This window comes from Leucoraja erinacea, chromosome 8 (assembly GCF_028641065.1).
Source record: "Leucoraja erinacea ecotype New England chromosome 8, Leri_hhj_1, whole genome shotgun sequence".
Lineage (NCBI taxonomy): Eukaryota > Metazoa > Chordata > Chondrichthyes > Rajiformes > Rajidae > Leucoraja > Leucoraja erinaceus.
In genome coordinates, this window is record NC_073384.1 from 51982890 (window position 1) to 52000416 (window position 17527).

A 17527-nucleotide genomic window follows, 5' to 3' on the forward strand; every position below is an offset into this window, starting at 1 on the left:
AGGAGGAGGGGGGAGAGATTTGGGAGGGAAAGGGGAGCGGGGTAGGGGGAGGAAAAAAAGGGGGATGGGGGAGAGGGATGGGGGGGGGGGGGGGATGGGAAGGGGGGGGGGAGGGGGGGGGGGGATGGGAAGGGAGGGGAGGAGGGAGGGAGGGGGGGGGGGAGAGGGGGGGGGGAGGAGGGGAGGGAGTGGGGAGGGAGAGTGGAGGGGGGGGGAAGAGAGAAGTGGAAGAGTGGGGAGGGGGAGAGGGGCAGGGGGGTGGTGGATGAGGGACAGAGTGGTAGGGAAAGTGTGGGGAGAGAGAGGGGAGGAAGGGGGGAGTGGGGGTGGGGTAAGGGGGAGGGTGGAAGAGGACAGAGGGGTAGGAAGGGGGCGGGGGAAGAGAGGGAAGGGGTGGGGAGAGAGGGATGGGGGTGGGGGAGAGAGGGGGTGGGGGGTGGGAGGAGGAAGGGGAGGGAGGGGAGGAAGGGTGAGGGAGGGAGATGGGGAGGATAGAGGGGAGGGGGAGAGATGTGTGGGGTAGGGGGAGAGAGGGAGGAGAGGAGGGGGGAAGGGGGTGTGGAGAGAGAGGGAAGGGGGAGGAGAGGGGGGGGGGAGGGGGAGGAGAGGGGGAGGGGAGGAGAGAGGTGGGGAGGAGGGGGGGAGGGAGATGGGGTAGAGGGGTGGGAGAGAGGGAAGGGGAGTGGGAGAGAGGGATGGGAGGGGGAGGAGAGGGAGAGGGGGTGAAGAGAGTGAGGGGGAGGAGAGAGAGGGATGGGGAGGGAGGGGAGGAGGGAGATAAGGTAGGGGGGAGGGGGGGGGAGTGTGGAGGGGAGGGAGGGGGGGGGAGGTGGGAGAGAAGGGGAAGAGTGGGGAGGGAGGGGGAGGGGAGAGGGGGAGTGGTGGAAGAGGGTCAGAGGGGGGGGGGGGGGGGGGGGGGAGGGGGAGGGAGGGGGGGGGGGGGGGGGGGGGGAGGGAGGGGAAAAAGGGGAAAGAGGAAGTGAGGAGTGGGGGTGAGGGGGGGTGGAGTGGGAGAGGAAGGAGAGAGGGGAGGGGGAGGGGAGGGAGAGAGAGAGAGGGTGGGGGAGGGAGAGGGGTGGAGTGAGGAGAGGGGGCGGGGGAGAGGGGAAGGGGGCGGGGGGGGGAAGGGGGATGGGGGGGAGTGACGGTGGGAGAGGGAGAGGGAGGAGGGGTGAGGGGGGAAACAACATAGAAATTAGGTGCCGGAGTAGGCCATTCGGCCCTTCGAGTCTGCACCGCCATTCAATATGATCATGGCTGATCATCCAACTCAGTATCCCGTACCTGCCTTCTCTCCATACCCCCTGATCCCTTTGGCCACAAGGGCCACATCTAACTACCTCTTAAATATAGCCAATGAACTGGCCTCAACTACTTTCTGTGGCAGAGAATTCCAGAGATTCACCACTCTGTGTGAAAAATGTTTTTCTCATCTCGGTCCTAAAAGATTTCCCCCTTATCCTTAAACTGTGACCCCTTGTTCTGGATTTCCCCAATATCGGGAACAATCTTCCTGCATTTAGCCTGTCCAACCCCTTTAAGAATTTTGTAAGTTTCTATAAGATCCCCCTCAATCTTCTAAATTCTAGCGAGTACAAGCCGAGTCTATCCAGTCTTTCTTCAAATGAAAGTCCTGACATCCCAGGAATCACCAGGTTAACCTTCTCTGTACTCACTCTATGGCAAGAATGTCTTTGGCAAGTGAGATGGAGAGGGGGGGAGAGAGGGGGAGGAGAGAGGGGAGGGCGGGAGAGATGTGAGGGAGGGGGGGAGAGAGAGGGGAGGAGTGGGAGAGGGGTGGGGAGAGGGGGAGATGGAGAGGGGGAGGAGAGAGGGGTGGGGGAGGGGAAAGAGTGGGGAGGGGGAGAGGGGGGTGGGGGAGAGGGATGGGTGGGAGGCGGGAGGAGGGAGATGGGATGGGGGGTGGGGGAGAGGGGGAAGAGTGTGGATGGAGGGGGAGAGAGTGGGGGAGGGGGAAGGGGGTGGGGAGGGGGAGAGAGGAAGGGGGTGGGGGGGGGCGGAGGGGGGTGGGGAGGGGAGGGGGGGGAGAGAAGGAGGGAGGAGGGGAGGGAGGAGGAGAGTGAGGAGAGGTAGAGGGGTGAGGAGAGGGATAGAGAAGGGGAGGAGAGATGGAGGGGGAGAGAGGGATGGGGGAGGGGGAGAGAGGGATGGGGGGGGAGGAAAGGTGTGGGGTTGGGGGGGAGGGGGGGGGAGGGGGGGGGGAGGAGGGAGATGGGGTAGGGGAGGGATGGGGGAAAGAGTGTGGAGGGGTGGGGGGGAGAGAGGGGAAATAGTGGGGAGGGAGAGTGGAAGGGGGAGGGGTAGGGACCGTCCATCTGTTCCCCATTCCCTATCACCCCCAATCCTCTCTCTCTCTATTCCCACACACGTGATGAAGCGCTTCGACACAGGCTGCGGGGGGAGGGGCTGGGGCTGCTGCAAAGGCATATGTAAATGATCCATTCCGATTGGACATCTGTGAGCATTGGGCATTGTGACATCACACGATGGAACGTTCACCAACATTCTATGGGTGAGAATCTGTTTTTTTTGGGGGGAAATTTTTGTGGGGGGAGGAAGAGGATTTTATTAAAAATGTGTACATAAACACGACAAAATTTAATCAAGAGTGGATACTTGGAATGAAAAGTGAAATCTCTAACGAAATGGAAACAATCTCGGCGATTCTGCGTCTGGTGTTGGCATAGCAACGAATCAAAGGCTGGCAGCCATGTCAGGCAGAAACACACACACACATGCACGCACACACACACTTTTATATTATAGATAGATTAAGGGATTGGACACGCTAGAGGGAGGAAACGGTGTTGGGGGAATCCAGAACCAGGGACCAGTTTAAGAATTAGGGGTAGGCCATTTAGAACGGAGATGAGGAAAAACCATTTCACCCGGAGAGTTGCGAATCTGTGGAATTCACTGCCTCAGGAGGAAGTGGAGACCAATTCTTTGGATGCTTTCAAGAGAGAGTTAGATAAAGCTTTTAAGTATAGCAGAGTCAGGGGATATGGTGAGAAGGCAGGAACGGGGTACTGATTGTGGATGATCAGCCATAATCATATTGAATGGCGGTGCTGGCTCGAAGGGCCAAATGGCCTATTCCTGCACCTATTGTCTATTGTCTATTTATCATAAAGAAACTGGGATCAGCTAAACTGGTTTCCATTTTTTTTCCCAGATTCCTAGGAATCGTTTGGAAACTTTTAAAAACTATTCAAATGGATTTAAATGATTAAAACAAAACCACATTAAGACAAGTAAATATATTAATGTAGAATAAGTAAAGCACGGCCGTGCACTTGGCTTTCCCTGTTGTAGTGTAATTGATAGAGATGGGTCTGCATTCATTCTTTCACCCTCCCTGACTTAAAACTGTAGTCCCTAAAGTCTCTTTCAGGTGATTTTTCATCATCTGGCTTATTCAGTTTCAGATGGCTATTTGATTACTGAATATATTGACGAATTTGATAACTGAGGACATTTTGTCCTCCCTCCTACCATCCAGATATGCGATTAATCTTTTGATGGGCATGAGAAAGCAATGGTAAATAGAAATCTCATTAAGCCCAGAATTCATCCCCAGATATCACTAGGATGATGAAGCCAGTGAAGGTTATACCGGACAATAAGCTTGCATCACTCCTAATTGTAATGACTGTTTACCAAACCATATTGTGCACTGCAAACCTGTAAATTTGGAGTAAATTAGAGCTTAGTTTCTATGATGGATTGATATTAACGGATGAAGAGGTGATTGGTTTTGAGTAACAACATGACCCCTGACTATGCAAAAATGTGTTCTTACAATTTCTATTTCCCTTATTCCAGATTACATACATTTATTACCATATTGAGGCATTTCACAGTATTTCTCTCTGTAGCAATCCATTCCAAAGCAGCAACATAATTGTTTCATTTTTTTTAATAGTTACATGAAGTGCATAGGCTTGGAATTGTTTCATCTTTTGATGCTGATGTTTTGGGCCCAGTTATTGGAGGTAATTGGGCGGCTTTGGCAGTGGGCAAGTCAGCAATCATTGGTACCTATCATCAGGGCCGGCCTTAAGCCGATTGGACCGATTTGCCCAAGGGGGGCCCCGCGTTAATTTTCCGTATTTCGTATGGAAATACAAATTCACTTTGATAAATAAAGATTTTTTTTAAAAACATTCGGCATACGGATTTTTTTACAAAACTTACATGGAGAACAAGCGCTGCACGGCCATTAGACACCAACGATGTTAACTACTACTGACGCACTTGTTAACAAGTAGTTATACAATGTGTCATCAATGCATCGATCCACATCCCTCAGTAAATGTAATTGTGTTTTTGAAGAAGTATTAATGACTCTGCGTTCCTTTGAATACAATTCACGTGGCGTCATTAACACTTCTTCAAAACATAATTACATTTACTTAGGATTGTAGATCGATGCATTGATGACACATTGAGAATTTCTTAAAACTCACCATCATGATTGAGGATTTCTTCTTGGTGAGATTCTTGGTCTGCAGCAGGTTAGTCATTCAATTTACCTACCGACCCACGTTGTGTCTTTCGCTCCCTCCCTCTCTCTCTCGCGCGCTCTCTCTCTCCCGTTCCCCATCTCGTCTCTCTCTAGCTCTCTCGGCATTCCCGGAATCATTGAAGTTTTGCGGTAGACAAAAATGCTGGAGAAACTTAACAGGTGAGGCAGAATCTATGGAGCGAAGGAAATATGCTTCTTCAGACCCGGCTATTTCCTTCGCTCCATAGATGCTGCCTCAAGCCCTGTCCCACTGCGCGAGTTCACCCAAGAGCTTAAAATCTCTGTAGCATCTCTGTCTATATCTTCAAATTCCCACTTTGAAATAAAATACAACTTTCGACAAAAATGTTGCAGCAGGATCGCGATTAGTCGACTCCCACGCATTTTCAATCATCGTTCGATTCAGTGTAATTTTCACACCCGGTCGATGTAGTTTTTTTTAAAGATACAGTACATTACAATAAATTGTTTCAAGCATACCCGGTACTAAATGCATGAACATTAAGGTGGTTACTGATGTTACAAGTGGTTATAAATGAATATAATTTCAAAGTGAAATAGGAGATTTCCGTGGAAAGAATATTTTACCAGAATATAAGGTGAGGCCGCTGCAAGATGCTCAATTAAAACTGTACGCCGTCAACTCAGGATTGTTTCTTGGCCCTCTGACAGGTGTTTCAATCTAACCTCGTAGCTCACTGTTAATCGATTCATAGCTATTAATTTTCATTCCTGGTCCGTATCGAACGTCTCCAAATGCAAACGCTTCAAGTTACGCTTCTTGTGTGGTGGGAAGGGGGGGGGGATGCTAGGATAAAATACCATATATTTGCATTTAAATAGCGATCCTGCTGCAAAATTTTTAAGTCGAAAGATGTATTTTATTTCAAAGTGGGAATTGGAAGATAGGGACTCAGATGTTACACAGAGATTTTGATAGGAAGGAAAACGTTATGGCAGCTGAGTAAAAGATTGGTCAAATGGTAGGTTCAATGAAGATCGGGTGAGGGGGATTGGGGGTGAGGGAAAAGTATCAATAGCTTCGGACTTGCCTAAATGAGTACTGAGATGGATTATCATTCCACACCAAATTTCTTAGACAATAATACCTTTTATGCAATTATCACAACATTTTGTTGGATATGGATCTGTATGGTACATGCTCATAAATTAGTAAAACAAATGTTCTTCTTTAAGTACTGTTGTTTCTGGGATGGGTGACTGATAACAAATAACCTACATTCTATATTTTGTCATAATGTGGCTGAAGCAGTGGCATATTTTGTGATATTTATTGAGATAGAAAGATACAACTGAGTTTGGGCAAGATATTACCTTGCGACATTCTGTATGTCTGATAGATATTGTGAAATGGAACTCAGAAATTATGGGAGGATTACATAAAACTACAATTCAAAGGTAATGAATATACAGAGTATTCTTATTTCCATCATGAACATACAACAGTGATATAGGACACCAGGTCCTACTACGGTAAACTCACAAGCTATTACGGTATGACTACGTGTTAAAAAGTATCACATTTTTACATCCTGAGTATATTTTACTCGTGGACATTTTTCAAAAATCTTCAACTTTACCCCTGGCTAGACTCCCTACACACTGTGAAAGGAACTCTCCCCGAATTGTCATATTACTCATGACATGTGACTCATTTATAATTATTTATTTATATTTCTATGAAAATGTTTCCCAATTGGGCCCCGCACCTCCTAAGGCCGGCCCTGCCTATCATGTTACAAGTGATACAGATATCTCTGCAGTCTCTTGCTCCAGTGATGAGATAAATGCCATCACTGCCAAATGCCAAACAGATGCCATTGTGGTTGTTGCCTTGAAGTCTTTTATTTGTCATGTTTTTGTTCCAATGAATCGAAGGATAGTGAATGTGACACTCTATTTAAGAAAGAAGGGCAAGAGATTACACCTGACTTGTTAGCCCAATATCAGTTGTAGGGAAAGCATTGAATTCTGTAAATAAGGCTGTAATTAAAATAAATGCCTTGAAATGTGAGAGGATTGAGCAGAGTGAACCTAGATTTAGGAAAGGAAGATCCATGTCAAACTAATCTGCTGGAGTTGTTTGAGAATGTGACTGGAAGATCGAGAGTACTCGAGGTTGTGATGCATTGGGCTTTTCAAAGAACTTTCGATAAGTTCTTGCACAGATACGTTCTTGCACAGAAAGATGGTCAATAAAGTTTGAGCACATGAAATTTGATGTAATATGTTGACATGGATTGAGAAATGATTATCAAAAAGAAAACGGAATGGGGCAAAGCAAATCATTTTCAGACTGGCAGGCAGTGGCTAGTGGGTCTAGCAGTGATCAGTGCTTATGCTTCAGTTTTTCACGATCTGTATCAATGATTTGGCTGAGCGGGCTAAATGTCATATTTGCAAATTTGCTGATGACACTTGACAAGATGAGAGAGTGAATATGGAGGAAGGCTGTGAAAAGGTTTCAAAGGAATGTGAACAGTTGACTGAGTGGGTAAGAATGTGGCAGGTAGACTATGGTGCAAAATAATGTGAGGTAATTTACTTTGATGCGCCAAGTAGAAAAATCACATTGTGGATTCACAAATATTTGCTGTGCAACGACTCCAAGAAAAATGCAGGGTCGAGGTCAAAATAGCATTAATGGCCCTTTCCAGACTCATTAAAGACTTTGACTCCATTTATTGGAAAGGTCTGTGCATCATCCTCCTCAAATTTGAAGGCTGAACTTCAAGCCACTGTTGACTCATTCACTGAAGTATATGAAAATATCCTCAAGACAATAGTGAAACTACAGGACAAAGGACAAGGACAAAGGACATTTATTGTCACATACACCAATTGGTGCAGTGAAATTTGAGTTACTATGCAGCCCACAAAAAAGATAAACACATTATAGAATTTAACATTAAACATAAAAACATCCCCCCACGGAATCAACGTTTCCCACTGTGAGGGAAGGCAACAAGGTTCCTCTTCCTCTTTTTCACCCGTGGTCGGGGCCTATTGAGGCCTCTGCAGTCGCCGCAACGGCGGCCTATTGTTTCAGGCCCTCTAGCCGGATGATGGAACTCCGGTGTCGGAAGAACACTCTCAGCAGCTTGGAGTTCCGAATCGGCCACTTCCTACTGGAGACTGTGGCTCCCGAAGTCCACAGGCCTTCGTCTACAGATGCATGTCTTTCGTGATGTGGGAGGAGACTCGAGCACCCGGAGGAAACCCACACGGTCATGGGGAGAACGAGCAAACTTCATACAGATGGTACCCGTGGTCAGGGTCCAACTCAGAGGACATGGATGATGAAATTCACCATTGCTTCAAAGTTTCAGCACAACCTTTGATTTTGATGAATATGAAATTTGCAGATAATGACCTTACACGTGACTCAAGACTCATGGCCTATTGGGCAGTGGTCATCCCTGCCCACTGTATGTTTATGAGACCTGGGCTCCTCCTGTGAAAGGATAGCAACAACACTGTCTTAAAAAATCCTGTACATTCATTGGAAGCATAAAGGAATGAATGTCATTGAATTCCATGAATGTCAATGAATTCCATGCCAACATCCTGAGCACTGACGCCCTATTTATTCTTAGTTGCCTATTTTGGGAAGAGTACAAAATTCCCCTGCCCCGCAACCAGACTCCTCACATACAAATCCTCATTGGAAAAATACAGCATCCACATAGATTGCTGGAAATCGCTGGCCCATTTCTGCTCAAAGTGGAGATGGAGCATTTTGCATAATATTGCTCTCCAGAAGCCCATGTATAGGGAAAGGCAGAGCGGTGAGGTGGAATAGGGAGTGGGGAATACTGTCCACCTGCCTATTCCACCAGGCACCTCTCCCATCTATGAAGAGGCTGCAGTTTCCATTTTGTCATGTGTTCCCTAAACCACTATGCTAAATTGGAAAGTAGTTATCCTCAATCCTGAGGATTGCTAGTGAAAAAAGAATGTTTGTCTGAGTACAGTGTATTGAGAATTCTCAGCGAATGTAAAATAATTTATTTTCTGTGCTTGGATTGAATATGCTTTTCATCTACACGTCAATTATATTGATTAGTTGTTCTTGGAGCAATATAAAACACAGCCATGTTCTTACAGTGTGTTCTGACCTCAATAGCATACCAGACGGATAAAATATTAGCCTATTGTTGTAAGTAACCTCCCATCAGATTCCTTGTTGCTTTCAAAATGGTAAGAAATGAACTGCCAATATCATTTTATCCACTTGTGAGATGTGTTTGGAGTTGGTTTGACTTTATTGTGATAAATCCTCTTATCAGTCTTTTGACAAGTGTTGGTGTTGAGATGTTGGTTACAATCTAAAAAGAAAGCAAATAATTTTGATGAAACTTTGAATCCATATGCTCAGACTATATTTATTTCCTTTATGGTTTGATTTAAACCTCCTATTTCATCTCGCTCTTACCTTGGTAGTCATGAAATGCTTTGAGAGGCTGGTGAAGAATCACATCTGCGCCTTCCTCCCTCGGAACATGGACCCGTTGCAGTTTGCATACCGTCCGAACAGATCCACGGACGATGCGGTCTCCCAGGTCTTGCACACCGCTCTCTCCCATCTGGGCAGCCAGAAGGGGGGCTACGTGAGGATGCCGTTCATAGACTACAGTTCAGCCTTCAACACGATAGTCCCCACCAGACTGGCCGGGAAGCTACTGGAATTGGGGCTCAACACCTCCCTGTGTGCCTGGGTCCTGGACTTTCTCACCGCCAGGCCCCAGGTAGTCAAGATGGGAGGGAATACATCGAAGTCCCTCACCCTGAGCACAGGATCGCCCCAGGGTTGCGTCCTCAGCCCCCTATTGTACTCCCTGTACACACATGACAGTGTGGCTAGGTTCAGCTCCAATTCAATAATTAAGTTTGCTGATGACACTGTGGTGGTGGGCCTGATCTCAGACAATGATGAGAAGGCCTACCGGGAGGAGGTGGCTGATCTAGCACTCTGGTGCCAGGAGAACAGCCTCCTCTTGAACATCAAAAAAACGAAGGAGCTGATCATGGCCTTTAGGAGGGCACATCATCCGAGGACGTACACTCCATTGAGTATAAATGGGGATCCTGTGGATAGGGTGAACTGTTTTAAATATCTGGGAGTCCACATCTCTGAGGATATGACATGGTCATCACACGCCTCAGCACTGGTGAGTAAGGCAAGGCAGCGTCTTTACCACCTCAGGCAATTGAGGAAATTCAGAGTGTCTCCGAGGATCCTACAGTGCTTCTACGCAGCGGCGGTGGAAAGCATCTTGTCCGGGAACATTACCATCTGGTTCGGGAATTGCTCTGCCAAGGACAAGAAGGCTATGCAGAGAGTAGTGCGTTCAGCCGAACGCACTATGGGAACTTCACTCACCCCCCTGCAGGAACTATACAACAGGAGGTGCAACTCCAGAGCAAACAAAATCATGAGAGACCTCTTCCACCCCTGCAACGGACTGTTCCAGCCGCTACGGTCAGGCAAACGCCTCCGTTGCCATGCAGTGAGAACGGAGAGGTTGAGAAGGAGTTTCTTCCCAGAGGCTATTCAGACTGTAAACGCCTTTCTCACCAGGGACTAACTCTACAGAACGTTTTTCCTTCTATTATTTATTATGTAAAAGAATATGTGTGTTATGATTGTGTTTATAATTTGTTTGGTTGTTTTGTTGTTTGTCTTTTGCACAAAAGTCCGCGAGCATTGCCACTTTCATTTCACTGCACATCTCGTATGTGTATGTGACAAATAAACTTGACTTGACTTGATCATTACAATAGAATGATGAACACCTTAAGATGATTAGGATGTGGACAATATTCACAAACTGCGTTTTTTCTTTGCATTGTCTGCTCAGTAATGTTTCTGAAACTTGTGTTGTCCTTTGTGTGGTGAAAAGCCTGAATTCATGACAAATAATGCAGAATTTATAGTATTGGTGTGGATCTTTGAGTTGTAGCAGCAGACTCCTAAGTGAATTCATTGCATGAATGTGATTTATGGTATTAGAGAGGTGATGGTTAAGAAATTAATCAATTTTCAGCAGGCCATTGAACTCGACTAAATTGTCAACTGCTTTTCCAATTTAAAGCATTGGACAACAAAACCTTCTCCTAAATATTTCAATGTATTGAATACATCTTTATTTGTATCCTTAAATTCTCTTGTAGTAAAGGCCAACATTCCATTTGCATTCTTAACTGGCTGTTGTGCTCGCTTATTAGCTGACAGTGACATGTGTGCAAGGATATCCAAGTCCCTTTGAGCAGCTTTTTGTTTAAAAATATATATATTTTTTTCTCATTAGATGTGGATAACCTCACTTTTTTCTACTTAGTCTTTCATCTGTCATGATGCCTTGTCCATATCCCTTGAAACCTTTCGGTATCCTTATTTCTGCCACATTCCCACTTAATTTTGTGTCATCAACAAACGTGGAATTCTTACATTTGGTCTCCTTAGCCAAATCGTTGATACAGATTGTGAATAGTTGGAGCACGAGCCCCAGTTCCTACAGCACGCCATCTGTCACAGCTGGTCAACAGGTGAAGGATCTGTTTAATCCTTGTCTTTGTCTTTTCAATCTTTTAACATAGAAACATAGACACATAGAAATTAGGTGCAGGAGTAGGCCATTCGGCCCTTCGGAGAAGGCCATTCGGTGCAGGAGTAGGCCATTCGGCCGATTCAATATGATAATGGCTGATCGTCAACTCAGTATCCCGTACCTGCCTTCTATCCATACCCTCTGATCCCCTTGGCCACAAGGGCCACATCTAACTCCCGCTTAAATATAGCCAATGAACTGGCCTCAACTACCCTCTGTGGCAGAGAGTTCCAGAGATTCACCACTCTCTGTGTGAAAAAAAGTTCTCCTCATCTCGGTTTTAAAGGATTTCCCCCTTATCTTTAAGCTGTGACCCCTTGTCCTGGACTTCCCCAACATCGGGAACAATCTTCCTGCATCTAGCCTGTCCAACCCCTTAAGAATTTTGTAAGTTTCTATAAGATCCCCTCTCAATCTCCTAAATTCTAGAGAGTATAAACCAAGTCTATCCAGTCTTTCTTCATAAGACAGTCATGAAGTCATGTAACTAAGTCATGATCTTTGCCAGTGCATTTCCCCTAATTCTATGTATTCTAACTTTTCACCCAATACATAGTACAAACTCAAATACATAGTTCCCTGGAAGTGGTGTCACAGGTGAACACGATGATGAAAAAAGCTCACGGCACTCAGGCCTTCATCAGTAAGGGGATTGAAACCAAAAGTCAGGACGTTATGTTGCAGTTGTACAAGGCATGAGTGAGACAACGTTGGGATTATTATGCTTCGTTTTGTTCATCCTGCTTTAGAAAGGTTGCCATTAAGCTGGAAAGAGTGCAAAAATAATTTATGATGAAATTGCCAGGACTTGAAGGACCAAGTTTCAGAGAGAGGTGGGGAAGCCTGGGACTTTTTCTTGGAGCATAGGAGGCTGAGGGGTGATCTGAAATTATGAGGGTCGTAGATAGAGTGAATCCATATTCTTTTCCCCAATATTGAGGAAGAAAGAACAAGATGGCATAGGTTTAAAATAGTGACCCGAGGAGCAATATGTTCACACATAGGGTGCTACGTACATGCACTGAGCTGCCGGAAGAAGTGTTGATGGCAGGTACTATAACAACATTTAAAAGATATTTGGACAGGTACATGGATAACTTGAGAGGGATATGGGCCAAAAGCAATACAAATGGACTAGTATTGATGGGCATCTTGGTCAGTACTGGTCCATGGGGCCTATATCCATGCTGTGTGATTCTATGATTCTATTCCTACTGGAATCTTATTGAAAGCCTAATACATCAGGCCTACAGGATTTCCTCTCATTTACTCAATGGGGGCACAGTGGCAGAGCTTGTAGATGTCTCACGGCATCAGAGACCTGGGTTTGATCATGACCTCGGGTTCCTGTGTGGAGTTTGCATGTTCTTCCTGTGACTGCCTGTGTTTCCTCCGGGTGCTCAGGGTTCCTCTCTCATCCCGAAGACATGCAGGTTTGTAGCTTATTTGGCGTCTGTCAAATTGCCCCTCGTGTGTAAGGAGTAAATGTGCAAATTAGATAACATAGAAATTGTGTGAATGGGTGATCAATGGTCAGCATGGTCACTGTGGGCTGAAGGGCCTGTTTCCACGCTATATCTCTAAACTAAAACTAAATTAAAGTAACCAACTCAACGATGCATCCTCAAAGAACTCTGATAAATCACTCAAAGGTAATTTTTCAATCACTGTACTAAGAAGTAGTGTAATCATGCACTTTATGAATGATTGCAGCATTTTCCCAAACACAAATGTAAGACTAATAGATTGGTCATTCACTATTCTCTCTTCCTTTTTTAAAAAGGATTGCACTTCTTCTCCAATATACAAGAACCATGTTGGAAGATAATAATGAGAGCAACTTATAATTGATCTAACCATAACTAATCTCTTTCAATACTCTGGATGTAGAAATGCATGTCCTTTTGAAATCAATAGAAATTTAGTGTTTTCCTAAGAGAGGATTTTGATCGTAAAAATGAATGTTTCCTTGCTCGTGAGTAGTAATTCAACATACATTACTTCATTGATGGGTATAAAGGCTTTGCTTATAAAAGGACAATTTATGCATTGGTCAATTTAAATTGGTTTCATTCCATTTAATCCCATAAATCTTTTTTTAATTGATTTGACAGAAAGCATTGTTAATTCCATCAGCAAAGCAAGACTAATCTCCTGTTGTTACACTGGTTTCCGAACTGCCCCATGCTAGTCAATGGTCAGTTGCCTGACTCACCCAGCACAGGTGAACTGCAAATAGCTCAACACAGCTGCAGTTCCTTTGATCAGCAACCCTTATACAAATTATATCCTGATTGCTTGTTCATTATGCAATTGTGGCTGTGCCTTCCTCTGATGAAATTTGAGGTGCCTTTCAGAGGCAATGTTCTCCAGTTAAGTGGTCGGCAGCCTTCTGTGTAAACTTCTGTTTTGCTGCTTCAAAGTTTTTTTCTTTCTGGCCACTAATGTCAGAAGAAGCTGTGTAAGTAGAATCCTCTGAATGCCAAAGAAGATAGTGTACATGTTCACATGTATGCTTTCATGCAAATGTGATTATTCCCACTCCATGCCATATGGGAAATAATTAAATTAAATGCATTTGCCTCTCCAATTATGCTGGTCTGCATTTTCTCTGGCACCTACTTCCCTATCCTGCCCCACCCACCTTTTTACACTTCCCTCTTGCTCTGCATCATCTCTACCCACCTGTTCTGTCTTTTCCCAATCCCTCCACTCTACTGTTCTCCCCATTCAGCCATTTAACCCGCCTATCCCATCACTCTGTCTCTCCCATTTCCCTGCCCCATCTCTATCAGCCCCCAAGTCTGCCTCTATCCCTTGTCCTCCCTTCCTGATGTATCTCCTACATAGTTTCCAATTATGCCTCTGCAAGGTATCCGTTTGCTAGTCTCTGCAATAATGGAGCTGTATATTCATGGTGAAGGGAAGGTGAAAAGGGCAGAGTGGAGTCAATTATTTTTCTAGATATTTTTTTAACATTACATTGGAGTTTTTTGCCATGCAGGCTTAAGTGCGTTACATTCCGGGACATCCACATGGATAAGCAAGTAATTCCTGTTAGAGGCCTGTATCACCACTGTAGTTCTGGTGCGATATTTCCATTCTTAAAAATTTAAGAGAACTACAGAAGCTTGAATAGTATAGTAAAATATCTCCAGAGTGATTCTTGAAGTTTGTTGTACTGTAAATTTATCTGAATTCTTGCTTTTCCCTTTTCAGGGAGTTTGATGTTGGACTGCACCGCTGGCTGGTTCGGTAAGGCACAGCTTTTTAAAGTTTTATTTTCTCTCGGCTGACAATTTATTTTTCTTCAGTGGGTCCAGGGAATTGTAGATTCATGCACAAGTCCATGTCTTAATATTTTATGTCATGTGGAATTTTATTTTATGTGGAAACAAGTGAAAATTGCTATTTTCAAATCGGAAGCATCAGTACTGGAAACAATGCATTTTAATGATTGAATATTATATTGAAGTTCCTGAAAGCGTGGTTTAAATTGATCCAGTTGATTAGTTTTGATATAGTGTCTTATTTTTTAAATTTGCAGCCGTGCTTGCTCAGACGTTTTCCCAGATCACATTGCATTTCACTCGCATTAAGCTGATGTGAGTCTATAGGTTTGCACTGACCTGTTCTGACAGTATATTCCTGCAGGGTCATATGCTGATACTTCGCCCTGTGTTCCTGTGCCGATGTTGTCTTTTTCGATTGGAAAATTTGTCAACTGATTCCCTGTAACATCCATCTTTTGAAATTACTTGACATTCTAAATTTGCCCTTGTATGTGCAAGGAATGCGGTGTATACAGAAAATGATTTTGACCCTCATTTGAATATTTTATGTAAACTGTAATCTTCTATTTCCAAGTTCCTGCAAACATTTGCAAAGATTAACCTGTGTTTGCAGAATTTGTATATTCAAGGAATGCAGTTCAAAAGCCTACTTAATGCTACCTGCTCGTCTGAAATAGGCACAAAATGCTGGAGTAACTCAGCGGACAGGCAGCATCTCTGGAGAATATCTGCTATTCTGAATCCAGCTTGTATTAATTGCACCATATATTGGCTGAATGCATCAGCTGGAATCCGTAGGCATGTCCCAACAAAGGTTAGACTGCATTTTAAAACAGTGGAAAAGAGGATGTGTTCTGTGCCTGTAGAAGTCCTGGAGCAATCGAGACACAGTGGGCAGGAACATCAGGGAGCGGTGGAGGATATTGCCTGGAGTGTGGCTCTTGGTTGGAATGTTACAAGATGTTCAGTGACCTCGCATAAGTGATTAAGATCATTAAATCCATTTTCAAATACCACATTCTTCCAATTGCACCAGTAGTTCTTTAATTCACCACTCAACACTAAACTATGAATTAGGACTCGCACGCAAGCATCCATCCATCACAATTCCCTGACCTTGCAAATGTGTAATCATCCATATCTTGCAGCGTAAGCACAGTGCCAGCTAGTGAACCAAGAACGTCGGCATCCAGACAGATTGCACAACACTCATTGAAACGCTTCTTTACCTCCATCAGGACTAGTTGGTATAAAAACAGAGGCAGTGGCAGTGGCAGTGTTTTATTTCTGACACCTAAAACTGCAGCCTGGGCAGGACAAGGATACCATTCTGTTCAGAATTGTTGCACTATGTTTGTGCTGACACTTGAGGTATAGCATAGAGACAGGAACTACACATGATAGGACATGGGCATGGATTATCAGCAGCCTGGGCAGTGGTATGGAGGATTAAGGGGTAACTTTGTGAAGGGGATGATTTTAGTTTGCGTTTTCTCATGTGGATACCTTGGGTAAAGGTACAGTTGGTATTGGCAACAAAGTAATTTGCGTCTCAGAAAATCTTTATTAACAGATTCTGGCACTGACTTGGCCCTCTGGCACTATGAGACTTGGCATCAAGCAAGGATCCTATTATTGTGGGGTGCAGGACACATCCATTCACATACTTATGGAGTATCAGACACAGCAGCTGAATACTGGAGCTCAAGAACCCGCATTTTTTGTGCTGCAATGGAAGCTTTGACTCTTTTTATGCTCCACATCTACAAATATAAATTAACTTCCCATTGAAATAGAGACACGAGACTGCAGATGTTGAAATCTGGAGCAAAAAAATAAACTGTTGGAGGAAATCCAAGAGATTCAAGCAGCATCTGTTTGGGTAAGCATGTGGTGAAGGAGCGATCTTAAATTAGTATAGTTTTCAATGCAACTATCAAGTCTTACAAAAAACTTTAAGGATTTTAAAACAGGATTAAAATTGCATCACTGCCATTTCACCATCCAAATGGTAACAGCATGGATCATGAAAATATAGCATAATTATCATTGATAATGATTTTAATTGAGGACCGAACTATAAATATCAACTTTCCAGTGTTCAATCCTGGGTAGTGGTGGAATAATGCAAAAGTAGTAGGCAATATATAGAGTGATAATAATAAAGTTAATTGATTCACTCTTTGTATTTCAATGCTAATCTTATTAAGGGAATGATCATTAAGTTCTATGTTCTTACTTTGCTGGTGGGTTGAATTGTATATAGCTAAAGTATAGAAGGAGGCCATTTGGCCCATTATGTCTGCGTGGGGTGTTCCATTCTCTGGTCTTCTCTCCGTAGCCTAGTTTTTTTCCTCTCAATCATATTGTGCTATTCTCCTGTGATTCCCCCCTGTGATTGCCACACTGGAGCCTGCCTTTACTACATCTGTAAGCTGTGATAGCAAATTTCAAATATAGGCTGTATTTTTTTTGTTTTTAAGTTTATTTTCATGACACTCTCAATTTGCCTCCCCTTGATATTTGTGACCTTTATTCCTCAAACCCTCCATCAAAGGAAATGGCTTCTTACAGCTGTAACTGTCCAGGCCTCTCATCATTTTATACACTAAGATCAGATCACCGCTCAGAATGTAAAAGGTCCCTGCCTCTCAATTCAACCATTGCAACTGTGATGCCTCATTCCATGATTTCAAGATTCCTGTAAATCTTTTCTAGGCCCTTTTTAATGCTTTCACATCCTCTTATAATGTGGTGACTGGAAATTAATGCAATAGTTGATGCCAGACCAAGGTTTGTAAGGATTCAGCATAATGTTCCTGCATAAAAGGGCATTAAAAGGGATAGTGGCACCTAAGGGAATAGGCAGTAATATTCAGTGGTGAGTGCATGCCTGCATTAAAATGTAATTTCTATTCTTAATTATTTTATACGGTTTGTGGGATCAGCTGTTATTAGTGTATGAATCAAATCACAGTCATGAAATACTGAACACGTTTGAATTGTAATCAGAGAGAATGTATCTCCCTTGATTTAGTTAAAATTACTTCTAT

General features: G+C 44.1%; 1 protein-coding gene across 1 annotated transcript in view; it reads left to right on the forward strand.

The window, feature by feature from the left end:
* hhat (hedgehog acyltransferase) overlaps positions 1–17527 on the forward strand; it is a 170483-nt gene that overhangs the window by 43376 nt on the left and 109580 nt on the right. The window contains exon 8 of the mRNA XM_055640018.1: positions 14401–14436. Coding sequence (XP_055495993.1) covers positions 14401–14436 — 36 coding nt within the window. The remainder of the gene's footprint in view (positions 1–14400; positions 14437–17527) is intronic.